The sequence below is a fragment of the Mytilus galloprovincialis genome, chromosome 2 (assembly GCF_965363235.1).
Source record: "Mytilus galloprovincialis chromosome 2, xbMytGall1.hap1.1, whole genome shotgun sequence".
In the NCBI taxonomy this organism is placed as follows: Eukaryota; Metazoa; Mollusca; class Bivalvia; order Mytilida; family Mytilidae; genus Mytilus; species Mytilus galloprovincialis.
The window spans coordinates 14,146,068-14,165,216 of record NC_134839.1 but is presented as its reverse complement, the minus strand read 5'-3'; the positions used below and the strand labels follow the sequence as shown (position 1 = coordinate 14,165,216).

At 31.8% G+C, this 19,149-nt stretch overlaps 1 protein-coding gene across 1 annotated transcript in view; it reads left to right on the top strand.

The window, feature by feature from the left end:
- Window positions 1–18,193, top strand: part of LOC143062960 (acetylcholinesterase-like) — a 32,252-nt gene extending 14,059 nt beyond the window's left edge. The window contains exons 2-4 of the mRNA XM_076234828.1: window positions 8,310–9,878; window positions 11,945–12,147; window positions 17,282–18,193. Of these exons, the coding sequence (XP_076090943.1) occupies window positions 8,335–9,878; window positions 11,945–12,147; window positions 17,282–17,400 (1,866 nt within the window). The 5' untranslated portion in view covers window positions 8,310–8,334 and the 3' untranslated portion in view covers window positions 17,401–18,193. The remainder of the gene's footprint in view (window positions 1–8,309; window positions 9,879–11,944; window positions 12,148–17,281) is intronic.
- The last annotated feature ends 956 nt before the right edge of the window (window positions 18,194–19,149 follow it).

The following is a 19,149-nucleotide window of genomic DNA, read 5'->3' as shown; positions in this document are numbered from 1 at the left end:
ATTCAGTCAAGATGTCATAATGGGTAGCTGGACACCATCGGTGAATATAGATAAGAATATAATTTTGATATGGTAAGATATAAGTCTCTTTAAACATATATTTCGAGAATTGTAAACCCATCGTATCGGTCATCCAACTCGCTATAGTGACAATTAAAATTGTGACGTATCAATTTAAATCGTTCTTCCTAGTAACTCTTCGCGAGCTGTTTTTGATGTCCGGGTGACATTTTTTTTGCCCTGCATGTGAAAATGCATGCACGTAAATTGAGGTTTAAACCTATGAATATCTCTACATATAAAGGGCTGTCCCCACTTTTCATACCTTTTATATATAACTTTGATGGATATACAAAAATTGACAATGCTAAACCGAAAGTTAACTTTCAACATTGGAATATATATATGTAACGGTTGTATACCGTAGAATAACAGAAATACCAAACTCCGAGGATAATTCAGAACGGAAAGTCCGTAATCAAAGGACAAAATCAAAAGCCCAAACACACTAAACGAATGGATAACAACTTGCATATTCTTGACTTGGTAGATGTATTTTCTTTATGTAGAAAATGGTTGATTAAACTTATGAGTGAATAAATCGGTATCACCTGACTTTTCACAATTAAATGAAGTGAGAATTGAAATTTAGAAAAAGGGAACATGACAAACCTGGTAAGTCGGCCTGATCATATAATTGTACATGTTTGATATTGATATATGACAGTTAAAAGTCAATAATAAATCAGTAAAGTAACTGAAAACCTGAACTGACATGTTTTTATTAGTAAGAGTACTTATATAAAAACTGTATTTGCTTCCAAAAGTCGGAGGATTAAGATTTTAATTTACTTCCTCATTGCTAGTTTAGTATTGATTGATATACCAGTACGTTTTAAACCAATTTACACAACAGGCACTTGTACGTTTGATGGATGTCTTACAAATACCTAAGATTGATCATCTATTGAATTAAGCTTTTTTACTACCTCGAAAATCGATTGTATTGTGAATTGTTGTAAATGTTTACTTTTTTTCTTACACTAAAAAAGACATTTGTCAAGAGTTTAGCAGTGGTAAAGGTCATATGTCCTTTATATTTTGCAACAATTGCCAAGAAGTTGCGTTGGTAGTATGTAGGTATCAAATATAAATCCTGATAAGTCCCGGAAAAACCGCAACTACAGTAAAAAGAAATATGTTATTTGAATATTTTGATCAGTATTAACTATGTTGATAAAAAATTTTGTTTGCACATGTCAAACCTGATCAGCTTTCATTTCTGAACAATCTGATATCCAGAGTTTCATGATTTCTCATTGCATGTGGCTTAAGTTTTGTTTGCACATTGTTCATGAACGCCACATACCGTTAAAGAACTACAAAAAAGTATATACAATAGGTAGTTAGTATTGTTGAGCACGATACGTATCTTCACAATCAATGTCAACAATGACAATCCACAGATGGAATATTTACTAAAATGTAAAAACATCTGACAATTAAAAAGCTACGAAGCATAACATTAAAGACTACAATATCTTGAAATACATTAAGTTACTGATAGATACAATAAAGAACTGGTCTATTTTCTATGTTGTTTTTATGCCCCAATTATGGGCATTATGTTTTCTGGTCTGTGCGTCCGTTCTTCTGTTTCTCCGTTCGTTCGTCCGTTTGTTCGTCTATCCCACTTTAGTTTAAAGTTTTTGGTTGAGGTAGTTTTTGATGAAGTTGAAGTCCAATCATATTAAAACTTAGAATACATGTTTCTTATGATATGATCTTTCTAATTTTAATGCCAAATTAGAGTTCTGATCCCAATTTCAAGGTCCACTAAACACAGAAAATGATAGTACGACTGGGGCATCCGTATACTATGTACACGTTCTTGTTTATACTAATGTTTGTCTCTTGGTCTTTTCCTTCTTTCTTTGCCATGACATTGTAGGTTTACCTTCGACGTATGAGTTTGAATGTCCTTTTGAAATCTTTTGACCCTCTTTCATACAATTGTCGACTAAATAATTGTAAATCTTTCTCATTGGATAATCTATATCAGTTAAATGACAATTCAATATCTTTAAGAACATTAAGTCGATCTGCCTCAACATTTCTGTGCCATAACCTTTGCTGATTCTACAGAATAAATGCCCTATTGTCCAAACAAGAAATCAAATAAAAAATGTACCTTACTGCTAAAACACAAATCTGACTGCATCATAAGGCTTTGACATTAACGTTTTTCGTTAAATTAAAAGACACAATAAAAAGCCTGTTCAGTCACACGACCGATAGGATGACCAATTCCTAACCAAGGAAAACCTCAAGGCTCATAATTTTAAACAGCGTCAAACTGGCTTGCAGAATGGGAGTTTCAGTTTTCAAAAAATGCATTTACCTGATTTTTTCTAATTAGCTGCCAACCTATTGGTTTTAAGACTCTGTAGGTTTCCATTATGTGTTACACTTTTACTGTACATTTTTAGGTAGGCAAAAGGGACGATTTTAGTGCACATAAAATTGGATTAACTAATCGCGTCAAATGTCTGTATCATGTTATCCTATTTGAACCATCAGTAGTTTGTTATTACATCTATTTAAGTCGGTATTGGGGACTGTGTTTTGTTGTGTTTTGGGTTATTTTCACAAGTGATAAGAAAATAAATATGCACTAGTTGTAATTGACTTTGAACTTCATTTGAGTAATTATTAGTACTCTGAAATCGATTCTTTTTATGTCTTTTGTCTCAATGTTGCTTATTTCTATTTCTTGTGTGAGTGTGTGTGTCGTGCTGATTTATAATTCAAGCCATTTTCAACAGATGTTCACAGTTTTCTCTTTAGTTGTGATTTACAGCAATGGCTGATGATTGACCGTTTACAAACACGTTATAACCTATCGTGTTGTATATGTGCCTGTCCCTAGCCATACACCTGTAAATCAGTGTCGTTAGTTGCTGTCATATTTGTTTTTCGTTTATGGTTTAGTCATAAATCAGGCTGTTGGTGGGTTTTTTTTTCGATTTTAATGGTGTTACATTTTTACATGTCTGGATCTTTCATAGCTGATTATGCTGTATGAATATTACTCCAACATATGTCAAAGGCTGTTGACCATTGCAGTTTAAACTTTAATCCTTTGTTCTTTGGTGGACAGTTGTCTCATTTGAAAGCATACCGCACCTCCTTAATTCTATACACTTAAAAGAGGACCACTAAAATAAAACAAGAAAAGACCTCAGCACTATAAAAACAGAAGGAAAAAAATATATTCTAATAAAGCATAATCACAATAATTGAAATCAATGTAATAGATCTTTTACATATTCTGATATGAAACATACAATTCTACACTCCATAATCAGCAGTTGTACTTCACTACAGATTTCATACCACAACTTATGTTTTGTCGTAAATCAGGATAGTGGTTTTTCCGTCTCAATGGTTTCATATTTTGTCATGTTTGGGTCTTTTATAACCGTCTGCCAGTATAAAGTATGGGTTTGCTCATGGTTGAAGGCCGTACGGTGAAATATATTTTCTTAAATCCGCTTCATTTTGGAATCTTTTGGAAAATTATCTCATTTCATTTCATTGATTTTCGTTTTTTTTTATATAGATGATAACAGTTTGTAACAATGGTATACTAGTAGTATAAAATTATCTGTACAATATGCCACATCTAATTTCATAAGGGTTTTGCCGAGTGTCTTTAGAATGTAATCCTTTTCAATATTCAAATTGCAATAATTTAACATCTGACAATTATTTGATCTTACTTTTTCCCTTATAACAAAAAATATACAAATGTCACCAATATGAATAACTGACCTAGAACATACGTACTGCGTTGCTTTAAAAGTAAATTGGCATAATTTCACTAAAGAGTCTTCTGTTCAGTTTATTTTAGCTGTAGTAATGTTACATTACCACTTAGCGATGGTGTAATTTAAATTTATCACTTTCTTGGTAAAATCGAAATATATGTTTGAACAACACTGTTTCATGAGATTCGTTCTTAACAATCGTTTATTGTATCGTACCGGCTACAGATAAAAAAAATGTTTGAAGATCGAAGGAGATATATTTATTGTTGATAATTTACTGAATGTTCTGACAATCTAAATAATGATGTAATTGACGCATTACTACACTGCCATTAATCATCTACCTCGAGCGTACTGTGAAGTTTAGAGATTAACGCTATGAGCATCAGCGATTATGGCTGCCTTTGTCTAGAAACTGCTGGAATTGGGGATTTTTCCTTCAGATACCTGCTGATATTCTATTGGTATTTGTTTTCAAAGCCATATCTCCTTAACAACTTGTAATAACATCATTCATTTAACAAACAAAAGTGTCTAGTTGTCAAGAAATTCAATAGACTTTACAAAATAAAAAGGCTGTGTTTCTTATACATTCAGATGACAAATATTTACTCTATAGATTTGTTTGAAGCGTCATCAAGAGATGGATACATACTTATATTACATGAAGAGTAAATAAACTTAAAACTACTTAAAAACAATATTTTGAAGCAAGCAGATACTCTAGTGAGTTATATTGCTTTTGTAGTACTGATACTGCATGTTGAACTGAATTTTTATTAGATTGTCGATCTTTGAAATTTACCGAGTGTTTTTTAAAGATCTAGTGTAATTGTGTGTAAGATATTATTAATTGATAGTCTTCCTGTACTTATATTAGTGCGTGCACTGTCATGCACATGTTCAAGGTGATAAGGAGAGGTCCTGGATCTAAAAAAAAACATAAATATAAACCCAGAGCATGTTAAAATATTTGTCCCAACTGTTTCTCAATCATTTGTTTAGTTTTTGTTCTGTGTTTTCCATAATTTGAATAAGATATTTTGTCAATTTTTTGTTTATGTTTGAAATATTGTACAGATATTTTCTATATTGTTCAGAACTTTTGAGTTGACCCTTATACATCTTTTGGTCATTTTAACGTATCCCCTTCAATAATTATATCGCCATTATACATAGAATAACACAAAGTCTTCCTGTACTACTGTGGATTCATTATTTTTCGTTGGATACCAATTTTCGTGGATTTCGTGGGTACAGAATAAATCCCAAAAATGTTCAACGAATTCGAAATTTTCTATAGGCTTGTATTCAGATTTTGGCTAAACCACAAAATTAAATAACCACGAAAATGTAAAATTTTCTCAATCTACAAAATTTGGGGCCCACGAAAATTAACGAATCCACAATATGAATGAAGTTGTTGTATGAAATCTACTGAGAAGTTCAGTGTTGATTAAAGACTGTAGGAAAGCATTGCTTAGTATTGGAAGATATTTTCCTATGCTATGTTCCTTGTCAGTTTGTCTATTTGTCTGTTCGTCAGTTTATTTTTTATTTATGAGTTTGAATGTCCCTCTGGTATCTTTTGACCCTTTTGTAGTTCTTTCACCTTGCTTTCAGTAACTACGATCATGCTTTGGTACATAAATATGTCTGGGTCTACCCAAAGATCGACGTCTGTAAAATGCAGCTCAATGTGTCGGTGTATAGTACATAGCAGAGTTCAAAATTCATATCATAATTACATGTTCTCGTCCTGAATATTCCTTCAATTTGCAACTGGATTTTAATCAGTCATTCATCATCATAGTCACCCTATTGATTGTTAATTGCAATGTCTCAAAACAATGATTTCGTACGGAATGTTGTAAAAAATAATAGCAGACCTTATCAAAATTTTATACCGATTATATGCTTCGTTTTATCTTTAATTTTCAATTATAAATATGTTGATATATTTTTTTTGTTTATCATGTGTTGTTACCTATACAACTGCTATAGTTCCCGGAGTCAATATACAAATCATTGCTTCTCCATCGCTAGTAAAAATAGATCCGTTATCACCCTTGTTATATTGTATCATGCATTGAAGTAGAAACTTATCGCTCAAGGCAGACGACATTTTCCAACTGTGATTGGAAGTGAAACGCTAAAGAACGCGATCTCTTGTCAATTAGAGCTGTTTGTCTTTAGCGTAAACTTCCGATTTTCAGTTTCTGATGTGAAAGACAAATAAATCACTATTTATTAATTTTTTGTGGAAAAATAATTGATAAACAAATTACTTTATTAAATATTTGTTATCGGTTGTTTGTCAGAAAACTGTGTCAAAAACGAAATCTATTTCACAAATTAGCATTTGGATAGCTACGAAGAGAAATGGTAAAGCTATTAGATAGCAAAAATAACTTCCTTGATCTGAAATGTAACAAACATTTCATGGTGGGCACTAATAATTCGCATCATAAATTGGGTAAATTATGAGTTTGATGATAGAAGTAAGACAAGCAAACAACAGTGCGAGAAAATAGTGAGAAGTGCATTGTGTGTAACATTTTACAAAGTATTACAATAAGAAATACAAATATTGTTATCATAGAAATTCAAACAGATTTTAAAAGAATTTGACAGGCTTTTTGAATATGTCAGTTACGCATTAGGAATTTGAAGAATGTTTGCACTATAATAGTATTTATCGATTGTGATAAAGGAAAATTTAAAATTTGTTTTCCTCATTTGTCTGATTAAATTTCTTTTTTCTCTGGCCACAGTTATACTTTTCTAGCACACAACGATTGAAAGTTGACAAAAAAGAGAAGTCGATTTTCATCAAACGCAATTGCTTACATCATCTATACTATTAAATGAGAAGACCTCATTTTGTGTGTCGCTTCTCTTCCTTCTTCAATAAATTAATCATCATGCCTCTGTGTTCTTTAGGCAACTTGCATAGTCGCATTTGTCATCCATTCTTATGATTATTCAGATTCAGTTATTTTGGGAGAAAAACGACAAAATAGGTGTCCAGATATTGTTTCCGTTATCAGACTGACTTGTAGCCATAGATACGACCTCCGGTTTTAAACATGCACAAAAACAACCCATCGTATGATAGATTGCAAAAATGAAAAATAAATAAGCCAATCAGAGCGTTCTCCATATTGTGGTTTTTAGATCGCAAGAACCACAACTATTATACCTCCTTAGAGACAATTGTGTTTTGCGTTTATCCACCTGTAAACTACGAATATACTACTATAATATAGAGACTCTGTATTCTGACTACTTTTTTTCTGAAATATTTACTATCTAGAGGGTCATACCAGTTGCATATATATTGAAATAAGTTAAGCATGTGGAAACAAGAATGTGTCCATAGTATACGGATGCCACATCTGCACTATCATTTACTATGTTTAGTGGACCGTGAAATGAGATAAAATCTCCAATTTGGCATTAAAATTAAAAAGATCATATCATAGAGAACATATTTACTAAGTTTCGAGTTGGTTGGACTTCAACTTCATCAAAAACTACCTCGACAAAAACTTTAACCTGAAGCAGGACAGACTGACGGACGAACGAACGAACTGACTAGAAAACATAATTCCCATAAATGGAACATAAAAACTTATTGTTGAAAGTAAAAACTTTAACCTTAAGCCGGACAGAAGGATGGACGAACGAACGGACGGACAAACAGACTAGAAAACATAATTCCCATGATAAATAGGTCATTAAAATTTATTGTTGAAAGTGAAAGTAGTGATTTGGCAAAATGAAAGAAGTATAGAGATTAGAGGGAGGCAGGACTTATTCGGGACGTCGGGATCGGGTGTTTTTAAGCTCAGTATTAGGGGATTAATCTTTACGAGATGCGGGAATATTTTTTTTTTATTTCGAGATGTCGCCGGGATATGAATTTCGCTAAAATATGCACCTCGGAATTTCATGTTTTCAGGATCAAGGCCCCTCAGACTACCCCTTAAATGAGCCTTAGTCCTTTATACGAGATTCAAATCGTATCATTGGCATGTTAATAGGGCTCCCAAAGGGAAAAGCAGTCTGATGGATTGTCCTAGAAGCACATTTTATTAGAATAATAAGCAGTTTCATTTATTTCATGTTTGAAGCGGTGCAAATTTTTAATTTAAATTGACTTTTACCAAAAACTGAATTGTAGCAAAGGGGAAGAATAATTGTGGTATAAGGCCAGAAACACGAAAAATAATTGAATTTAACAGAAAGGAAACACATAACGGACTTTTGAAAAAAGGGAGAGGGCTTTTGATACCTTATATGTATTTCTCCAGTCATAATATAATTTACAAAAATTCATCCTTCAACAGTTTACAAGATGAATATGCCCGCGATCTCGCGGGTGTGTTCTAGTTATATATAAAAGGTATAAATGTATATACAGTGTGCTTTGCTCGTTCCTTTTTTTTATTAATCTTTTTTCTACGTATTTTACAGAAACACCATCTGGTGGAGTAATGTCATGAAGGGGAAATTTATATCGTCTGTAGTTACACCACTACTATGGACGATACTATCAACTGTTTCAACAACTCTGAGTACCAGTCCAATTATACAAACCAACAAGGGATTTGTTCGAGGCAAACGGCTCACTGTACATCACGGCAAACACGTAGATGCATTCTATGGAATTCCCTATGCAAAACCACCAGTCGGTGAGCTTCGTTTTCGCCATCCATTACCGGCCGATGAATGGCCTGACGTGTTCGATGCTACTCATCTCCCTAAATCATGCATTTATTTAAACGATTCTACGTTTCCGAATTTTAAAGGAGCTCAGATGTGGAATCCGAATACTCCAGTCGACGAAGATTGCTTATATCTAAATGTATGGGTACCTCGGTCAAATCCTCCATTTCAAAATAAAGCTGTAATGATATGGATTTATGGTGGTTCTTTCAGTTTCGGATCATCAGCCTTAGATGTATATAATGCAAAATATTTAGCTGCCGAAAACGACATTATTGTTGTATCTATGCAATATCGTCTAGGTTCTCTGGGATTTTTATCGTTTGGCGATTCAGAAGCTCCTGGGAATGCGGGATTATTTGATCAGTTAGCAGCTATTGAATGGGTCCAAACAAATATACATAATTTTGGAGGTAATAGTCATAATGTTACATTATTTGGAGAAAGTGTTGGTTCTGCGTCAGTCGGAATACATTTGCTTTCACCTCTCAGTAGAGGCAAGTTTCAGAGAGCAATTTTACAAAGTGGAGCACCTCAAGCAACTTGGGCTACCGTTACTAAAAAGGAAGCTTTCCGCCGATCAACAGAACTAGCAAAAGCTTTCAATTGTTTCCAAAAAGATTTGAAGATGACGCTGAAATGTTTGCGAGAAAAAGAAGGTTCACAATTTCCAATGAAAGATTTTAATCGTTCAATAGCTGAAGGCATTAATCAGTTTCCATTCGTAGCTGTTATAGATGGTGTTTTAATTCCTGAATCACCAAAAATGGCATTTAATAATCTTCATTTCAAGAAAACACCAATACTCATTGGGACAAACATAAATGAAGGGAATTATTTCCTTGTGTATGAAAAGCCAAATTATTTTCCTCATAACGTTTCAGATAGTTTAAACTTAAGCAGGTCTCAGTTTCTCCACTGTGTACATCACCTTTTCAAGTACTATCCACAATATCCAAAAGAGCTTAATTCTTTTGGGGAAGAGGCAATAAAATTTCAATATACACCATGGAAAAATCCTTATGACCAAAAGTTGAATGCATTATCGGTAGATCAAGCATTTGGCGATATGAATTTTGTGTGCCCAACTATAGATTTTGCTGACCGATATGCGTTAGCAGGTGTTCCAGTCTATCAATATCGTTTTGAACATAGATCAACAGCACATTTTTGGCCAAAGTGGATGGGAGTTTTACATGGAGATGAAATAAACTTTGTTTTTGGAGAACCTTTGGATCCAACAAAAAATTACACTCACATTGAGAAGAAGTTTAGCAAAAAGTTAATGAAATATTGGACAAATTTTGCCAAAACTGGGTAGGTATAGAATATTATATAATTAGCATAAAGTAACATAATAATGTATCTCTTAGTTGTAACTCACACAAAGTGAAAGCTTTTGAGAGAAAATTGAGAAAATATTGTTTTGATCGTGCATCACAAGTCATTTTTCCGTAGAAGTTGAAAGGTATGTGTTGCAAAACAAGGGCGAAAGGTACCAGAGAGATATTCAAAATCATAGATCGAGAATAAACAAACGATCAAACAGACAAATAATAGTACACAGGCACACAATAGAAAACTAAAGATAAAGCATAACGAACCTCACCAAAAATTTCAAGTATTTAAATAGACATTATTGCCTCTTTCACCAGTCAATGGTCAATATTAGAAGGTTGTTTAAAATTGATGATAATGCCCGTAAAACAATATCAACATTTCAACATATTTCTAACGATTCGAAATGTTATTCCGTACTATATATTGCTGTTGAAGACAATATTGCCAATTTTACTTCTTTTAGTAAAATATCTAATCGAAGGACATCATGTATAAAAATGAATTGATAAGAATCGGAATTAATTTATCGAATAATTTTCAATAAAAACATTCCTTCCAATATACATTATAATGCATAATTGAATGCAAGGGATGTTTACTTAGCGTACTATAACCCCAAACGAAACCTAACAAAATAGCTAAACCTGTCAAAGGATTGATTTTTATACATTTTTTATAGATTTATCAAATTTACTTTATTGAACTTATTGGAAACACATTCCGGCAGAAAAGAAATATACAATAATCCATATATATAGTTCTAAGTGCCATTCTAACAAAAAAAATCGGACAGTGGTAAAAACATGACACACGAAACCCCCTCAAGTTTACTTTAATTTAAGTTCGTTTCCTTTGCCTTTCTAATATTTCAAAATATAATTTGGTTGAAACGCACTAAAATTAAACATTCTAAACAAAAATTGATCTGGATATAACCAAACACACAGAAACGAAAGGCCTCCCATTTCAGGATGAGATTATCTTTAAATTATAATAGTTAGATCGGCGTTTGGGTGAGTTTTTTTTGTCATTGTTTCTTTAACTTTTCTAAATTCTGGCTGATTCTTATCAAGACCGGTGACTGACATTGCCATACCAAATTAAAGAAAAACGATCAAAAGACAAATAATAGCACACAAAACACACGATAGAAACATATATGAACCTCATCAAAAACCAAGGATGATCGTAGATGCTTCGGAAGAGTAAGCAGATCCTGTCCCATATGTGGTACCCGTTATGTTGCTCATATAAGTGCATATACATATACCATTTTAACACTAAACTTTATGAAAAACGCAATGATCAGGATTCGAGATAGTGTTGTTTTGTTTTATCTTTGCAGCTTTTTTCCTGCTTTTCTATGTTTGTATATGTATAGTATACTTTTGAATGCTTTTAACTGCTTTAAAGTAGCCATCCCGATGAAAACAGGGAAGAGCTCATGTGCTCTATTGTGTGTTCTGTACACTGGTGTTTGTCTTTTGGTATATATTGGAAATTATTCAACAGATTAAAGGTTAAAGGTGAAGGAAAAATAAATTTGTCCAATCGAATTGCGTAAGATTTAAAAACAATGACCAGTACATATCAAAAGAAATGGTAGGGGTGATTTGAGTAAGGTGTAAGGGCAGATGTTCTTGTTATCACGACCAATAATAAATAATAATAATAAACCAAACTCTTTTGCTAGTAATTCAAAAAACCTATATGTCTGTATTGATATAGTTTTCCAATTTGTCAGCGATTCAAAGTTGGGACTCCAAAAGTTAACAAAATTACGGACTTTATACAGCAAATTCGTTTTATTGGATCGTAGTCCTTTGACAAAAAATACACACATACATAGCACAAATTTCTTATAAACACTGCAAATATCCTATGAAAACGAATGATGTTTCAGACTATTCAAGTCAAACCTTTGCAGAATCAGTTAAGATAAAGCACCGTATAGTTTCTAGTACTGAAACACTTACAATGATATTTGATGAATATCAAAAGGTAGTTGTGTAAGATGTTTACTGTCCATGAATTTCTTGTAGAGATCCAAACAAAGAGCAGGTTGACGGTGAAATAATGATGTTAGATGAATGGCCAGTTTATACGATAGAAGAACGTAAATACCTCAGACTTACTACGAACATTGTGCATGACCATGAACAAAGGAATACAATAGGAATTGGACCTAAAATTCAAGACTGTGCGTTCTGGAATGAATACTTGCCAAATTTAGTTAAGGAAACAGGTAAGTCTTATACAAAATAAAACAATTTACATACACAATTTGTTAAGTAGATAATATGAAATATGTGCTTTAAAGGACTACATGTGTACATAATTTATGATCATTTTTATTAATTGCAAAACGAATTGAACACCATAACAATCATAAAAATCAAATAAAAAGTAGCTTCAATTTGAACAACTGACAACACAAAAAATGTGACTATATCAAAGAATCGTTATGGAGTTAGAAAAATAAAATTTTGAAGTAAATTAATATGAAGCTATGTAGCTTTTTATTACCCAAATATATGTTCTGTAAACATCTTGAAAACTTAAATTTCTGTATTCTAGCGTAATGATGATATGCCATGAGAGTTTTGAAATATTCTATATTAAGTGCCAGTCTGCCTAAGAATCAGGCAGTGTTGAAAACATGATAAAAAAAACCACCCTATTTGACATTGATTTCAGTTCATAATATGTAGTTATGCACAAAAATAACATTCCTTTCCGTTTTCTGTTCTGGTAATAGAAGATACAATTTGGTTGAAATGCACTAGAAATTAAAAAAAAAAAGGGGAGATAACTCTGTAATTTGCTATCATTCTAACCAATTTTCTAACCAAGTTATTTGATATTACCAGACACACACAAACAAAAGACCAATTATTTTTAACTCAGGGTGATGGTTAGTATTAAATAGCATGATTAGCTCGGTGGGTTTTTTCTAATCATGTTTTAATTTTTACCTAAATTGCCTGATTCTTACAAAGACTGGCACTTAAAACTAAAAAATGATCTATAAAATTTTGAATTGTTCGAAACACTCTGGCTTTCTCTCCAAGAAAGACGTCTCAAGTTGTTTTGGCAAAAAAATGGGGGGATTTTTTGCTTTCAATTGATTTGCTACTGACGATCGCATGCAAAACGCATGTCCGACGTATATATTTGAAAGCGTGGTATCTGAGATGAGTTTCATTATATAAATTACTACATTTGTAAGAACTGATATAAATTAAGATATATTTTCAAATCAGTTATGATTATGATTATATGTCAAAGTTTGAAAAAAAATACCATTATGAAATTTTACGAAAAGTTACTTCTTGTTTTTTTTCAAAATTAAACAAGTCGTGATTGATCTCTTGAAATCGTCTGCTTAGCTTCATTTTCATCAGGAAGGACAAAAATCAGACTTGGGTTATGAATGCCAAAACCTTTTAAACGTTTCTTTTACTTTTCCTTTTTCTTGTGCTTATCTAAGTCGGTGCATTTTTTTCATCTCTAATTTATATTTTTTTTTTCAATTTTAGTAAAGCAATTTTTATTATTGAAACTTGTTTAGAATTGGATTTTATTTGAAAGGTATCCTGTTTTTCTTTCACTTGGCATTTTTCTATGAAAATATTTATTTTGGTTTGTTCCATTCTTCCATATTTGTAACCTTTCCTCTTTTTTTTTCTGATGCAGGATGACTCCTTTTTCGATATAATGCTTAAAAAATAAGAGAATATTTGACATTCTATTGTATTAAAGATATCTTTATAGTAGGGATGTCAAAAGATCTGAAATTTAATACTCGGATACTTGGTCATGATACTCGAGTACTCGCAATTACTAGGATGAATCTTAAACGCCTATTGAAAAGTTTAGATTTTAGGTGGAATGAAGTATTTTGTTATTACCTTTTATATACATAAGACATATGTACTACAAACATAGCTTCAGTTGCTTCTCCTTTTTTTTTGTTTATTAAACAATGAATTACCGACCGCCGTTTCTACAAATAACCTATCATAATAGCAATTATTGTTCGTGTACATGTTTATGAATCCAGAGACATGTCTCTGATGAAAAAAATTCCAATAAAATCAAAAATATTTGCATATAAAGTCCGACAAAGAAGACTACATTTGTATCATCTGTTCCTACGGAGTTTTTTTAATACGATATGTCCATTAATTTTTCAACAACAATATTGGACTTTAAATTACTTGTGCTTTTTCGTGTCGCTCAGTCTTACTTTTTCTGTGTTTTTCATTTGCTCTAGATCGTTAGTCTTATTTTATTTTCATTTTTTGTTTTCAATCATGATGTTGTCAGTTTATTTTCGACTTTGGGGTTTGAATATCGATTTTGTACTTTCGCCAATCTTTAAATTGTAAATTTAACAATTATAGTTAAGTTTCAAACACAGAGTAATTAAATCAACTTAGATATACATCTCGTACCAATCACGTTTACATAGAAGTCTTGATTAACGAACAAAAGTAAGTTTTACGACTTGTGATGAGTTCATTACTAATCAATGAAAGTGTCGATTCGTGTATAAACACCGTTAAAAATGTCTCTATTCAGTTGCGTAGGGTTCACCGCAGGTCACTTTGTTCTTGTTAAGAAATATGATTTGGTCAACAGTTTCAGACGAAAGACTGTTTGACTTTCTATTTTTTGTTTCAAGTAGTGCATATGAAAACATTCCCTCGGAAGAAAAGGACGTTGCTGGTACTACTATAACAAATAGTAACCTAAGGATAAACATATATATGTTGTTAATTGATTTTATTTAGTATTTCGAAGGGGATATTTCAACGGAACTAAAGTGAGTGGACATGTGAAGAGAAATATCTCAAGATGTATAACAGCAAACGAGTATCCGAGTACTAAAACAGTACTCGGGTACTCGGCCTTCCGAGCGAATACCCGAGTACTCGATTACTCGTTTCAATGCCATCCTTACTTTATAGTTATCACGTACCAGGATTATAATTTAATACGCCAGACGCGCGTTTCGTCTACATAAGACTCATCAGTGACGCTCAGATCAAAATAGTTATTAAGCCAAACAAATACAAAGTTGCATTGTGAATCGTTTGAGCTCAATGAATAAGTCACCATGATAAAGTCCTATGTCAGTATATTGCTAGTGACAATTAGTATATTGATAGTGACAAAAGCCATGTTTTTTTTCTCACGAACATGCTTTTTGTGTGTCCACTCTTTTGTAGCCTGTAAATGAAGAGTGATTGTGATTGTGATAAATATATGTACTAACTTGAACTCGATGTCGCATTACTAGTGTACTAATTTCTTTCTTAAAAGAATGTTTTGGTTGTATTTCTGTTTTAACATAATATATCCAATATCTATTATCATTTGACTCAATAATCTAAATGTGCATAAGAATGAAAAACATATCAGTCGGTGCATTTTTTGTGTTCAAATATGTTTCGTTATTGTTGCTGATGTTTTGAAAAAAAAATGAGAATGAATATGACTATGCAATATATTTCTATCAAAGAAATTAAATGTTTGTCATGACATTATAATGAATAAGCGACATTATGTGAAAGTAAAAAGTGTATGTAAAATCCTAATAAAAACTGGTACTAAGCATCACATAGCTTGAATGAAATTTTGTAAAGCAAATCAATTTCGTAACATTGTTTTTACTGTCGATATTAAAGTATTGTTTACTGTATTATTGCACAGTCTTGAAAATAACTTTCTGATTTGTGATTCGCTTTGTTGTTTCCACAATGTGCTAATTGCGGTTTTTTAACGACCAAAATCGAATATTTCGTTGTCTCAACTGCAGTTTTCTTTGTACCACCGTAGATGCGTGTCACCTGAGAAACAAAATTACGAAAACCATTTGTAAAAGCTTTGCATGTTGAACTAACATTTCCAGGTAGGTGAATGTATCTTGTTATTAACTTTAGCTTAATTAGTCAACTATATTGAAGGTTACGTGGTACAGTTACAAAACCAGCTGCAAAATTGTTAGAAGAGTAAAAATTAAGGGTCATTAGTTATAATTTCAATCCATCATCGGAATGAATAAGAAGTTTTGATGAACTGTTATGCAAATATTTTCTTTTTCTCTCTGAAATGCACCACGCAACCTTGAATACGGTAGTTATTATTGACCAGTGCTTGTTAATGTTCTAATATCAAGTATTAAATCATGCTATGTCTTTACTTGCTTGGTATGATATTGCAGTTTGCTTCATTTAGATTCATTCATGACCCGTATAAAGACTAATTATCCAAAATTCAGAACAATAACTTCCATTTATCTGATATTTTATATTAGATTGAATGTAACTTGTTCAGTAACACAGAACCATTTTCGTTTAGAAATCTAGTTAACAACTATCATACTGGAGTAAATTGTTTTCTTTATCTCCAGCTTACTGGTCGGCACTTCCGTGTTGATGTGAATTATCACTGATCCGATCATTTCCTGTAAATTTACTGTTCATAAAATGTTAAAAAAAATATAATCGAGAAAATGTACAAAATTACACTAGATGATATACTAAGATGTATTGGCAGATAATGTGCGCATTATTGCTAATCACAGCACCAGTAAGGAGCCAACAAGGAGCAGAACAATCAACATTAATTTCATACTAATGATTACAAGTGATTCAATACATTTTAACGGATCTCAATTGTGTAAATATAACAAAAATTACAGTACAGAAAACGTTTGGGGTTCTGAAGATCTACCCAGCACCTAAATTCTTAAAGTAGTGATCTTTGTCTGATCATCAGTATGCCTATATTACTTATGATGTTTATATATTATACTAATATTGCTTTGCTTCTCTAGAATTAAGCTATTCCATTAGAACAACATGATCACTGTCACTTGAACATCTCAGTCATGGTTATATTTAGCCGAAACAAAAATTATCATAATTTGCGCACTTCAACTCGTATTGATCTAGTATGAAAAACACAATTGATGTGAAAAAGTAAAATAACAAAATTACCGAGGAAAATTCAAAACGGAAAGTCCCTATTAAAATGGCAAACATATTTCCAAAGGAGATTCAGTACTAACACAAAAAAGTAAACAACTGTAAAGTAAAAATGTAATCCAAATCATACAAATGAGAGCTTTAGCTAGCTATAAAACCAGGTTTAATCCACCATTTCTACATTAGGAAATACCTGTGCCAAAGTCAGGAATATGATAGGTGTTATCAATTCGTTTGATGTGTTTGAGCTTTTGATTTTGCCATTTGATTAGGGACTTTCAATTTTGAATTTTCCTCGGAGTTCAATATTTTTGTGATTTCACTTTTTGTTGTATTAAATCAAATCAAATGTTGTTATAACAGTGATATTGTTTTTAATTACAGCGGATACGTCAGAGGTGGAGAGAGAATGGAAAGTAAAGTTTGCTGATTGGTCAGACCATTTTGATAACTTCTTATTGGCATATGAACATCGTCTTCAGTCCTGTAATAATGTACCATAAACAGGTTTTTAAAGTAACCCTTGTGAGATATTTCTCATAACTGCATATGTATTTATATAAACTATGTCACGTTACACCCTCTATTGAATTCACTTATTATTTGTCATTGAAACATAAATTGCATTTCATACAAAAAATATATTTATCTACTATTAAATGTCCTTACAAATATGAAGTACAGATAATGTACATCCATTATGTTATATTTCTTTTTTGTGAAGTTCGAATTTACATTTTTAATTAGAACCTTATTTTTACAATAATTGATTCTTTAAAAATATAGTTTAATATCTTTTAAAAGAACTAAATGATACTTATTAAGTACTCTTTGTAGGTAATTGTCTTCTTCAATAAGGATTCTCTTTTCCCTTTGATTTCATGGGTGCAGTTGCTTATGATTATGAGTGCACTGAATATAAACTATACTATTTGCACGAAATCACTTGCATTAACGACATTAAAAAATACCGGTAGCTAATGATTTATTTGTCGTTATTTTCTTTTTTATCGTAATAATATTGTATCAGTGAATTTTGTGAACATTATTAAACACAATTTCATAGTTAAAAAACATGAAATAAGTTCCAGTTTTCTTATACAACAAAGCAGAGGCAATAACATAGTTATGGTATCATGCAGGGAAAACTTATTGTAATATAATTCTCAAAAATAATATTTATGTATCAATATCATATTCAAATGAAAACAGGTATCGTTTATTTTTGGTTTATTTCTTTGCAATATAATATGTTAGTGTTATTTGGTAGCTATTGTTCTATAAATTTGTATGTTTTATGTGTCTTCATTTCTTTTTAAATGCATATGACTACCATATATCTAAACGATACAATCGTCCCATTTACCTACATCTGTTCCCGCGTTATTTTGACAGCGTTCGATTTTTTTTTAGTTTTTATGAACTTCCCATTGAGTTCGGTATTTTTCTTATATAGAAATAAGATGTGGTATGAGTACCAATGAGACAACTCTACAACTAAGTCGCAATGTGTAAAAATTAAACAATTAAAGGTCACAGTACGGTCGTTTATACATTTTTTTAACCTTTCAACACTAAATAAATATTACTTTCCATTTCTCGTTTTGACAATATCAAAGCGCCTCTGCCTTATGTAACAATATATATCAACTGTAGTTATATGTTCAAATTTATTTCCATACCATTGCATAAAAGACTCTTATCAGCAATGTTAGTACATCAAAACAACAAGTGAACGCTCATTTAACGATACATTATCAAGACATATTAAATTCAATTAGACAAATGATTCGTAAGAAAAGTTTTGTAGCATTATGTCTAAAATTTGATAGTAACTGGTTCGTACTTCGTACTTTGGATGATGTCATGAAAGGACTAAGATATTTCATAATGTCTGCATCGTTTTGATAAACTGTTTGATTTTTTTGTATTCTTGTCTTTTATTTCTGTGTATGTGCTTTGCCTATATGCCATTTTTTTTTCTTTTTTGACATAGTATTTAAGATAATAACACAATATTGACTGCTGTGCCCCCACTTTTGACATTTTACCTATTATGTCTGTTTGTTTAGTTCACACATTGTTGTCAATATAATCAATTTTATGCGACTGTCATACGTGTTGTAGATTAAGCTAGCCATAAAAACAGGTAAAATCCACCATTTTCTGCATAAGGGAATGCCTGTACCATTTGAGGAATATGATAGTTGTTGTCCATTCGTTTGATGTGTTTGAGGTTTTGATTTTGCCAT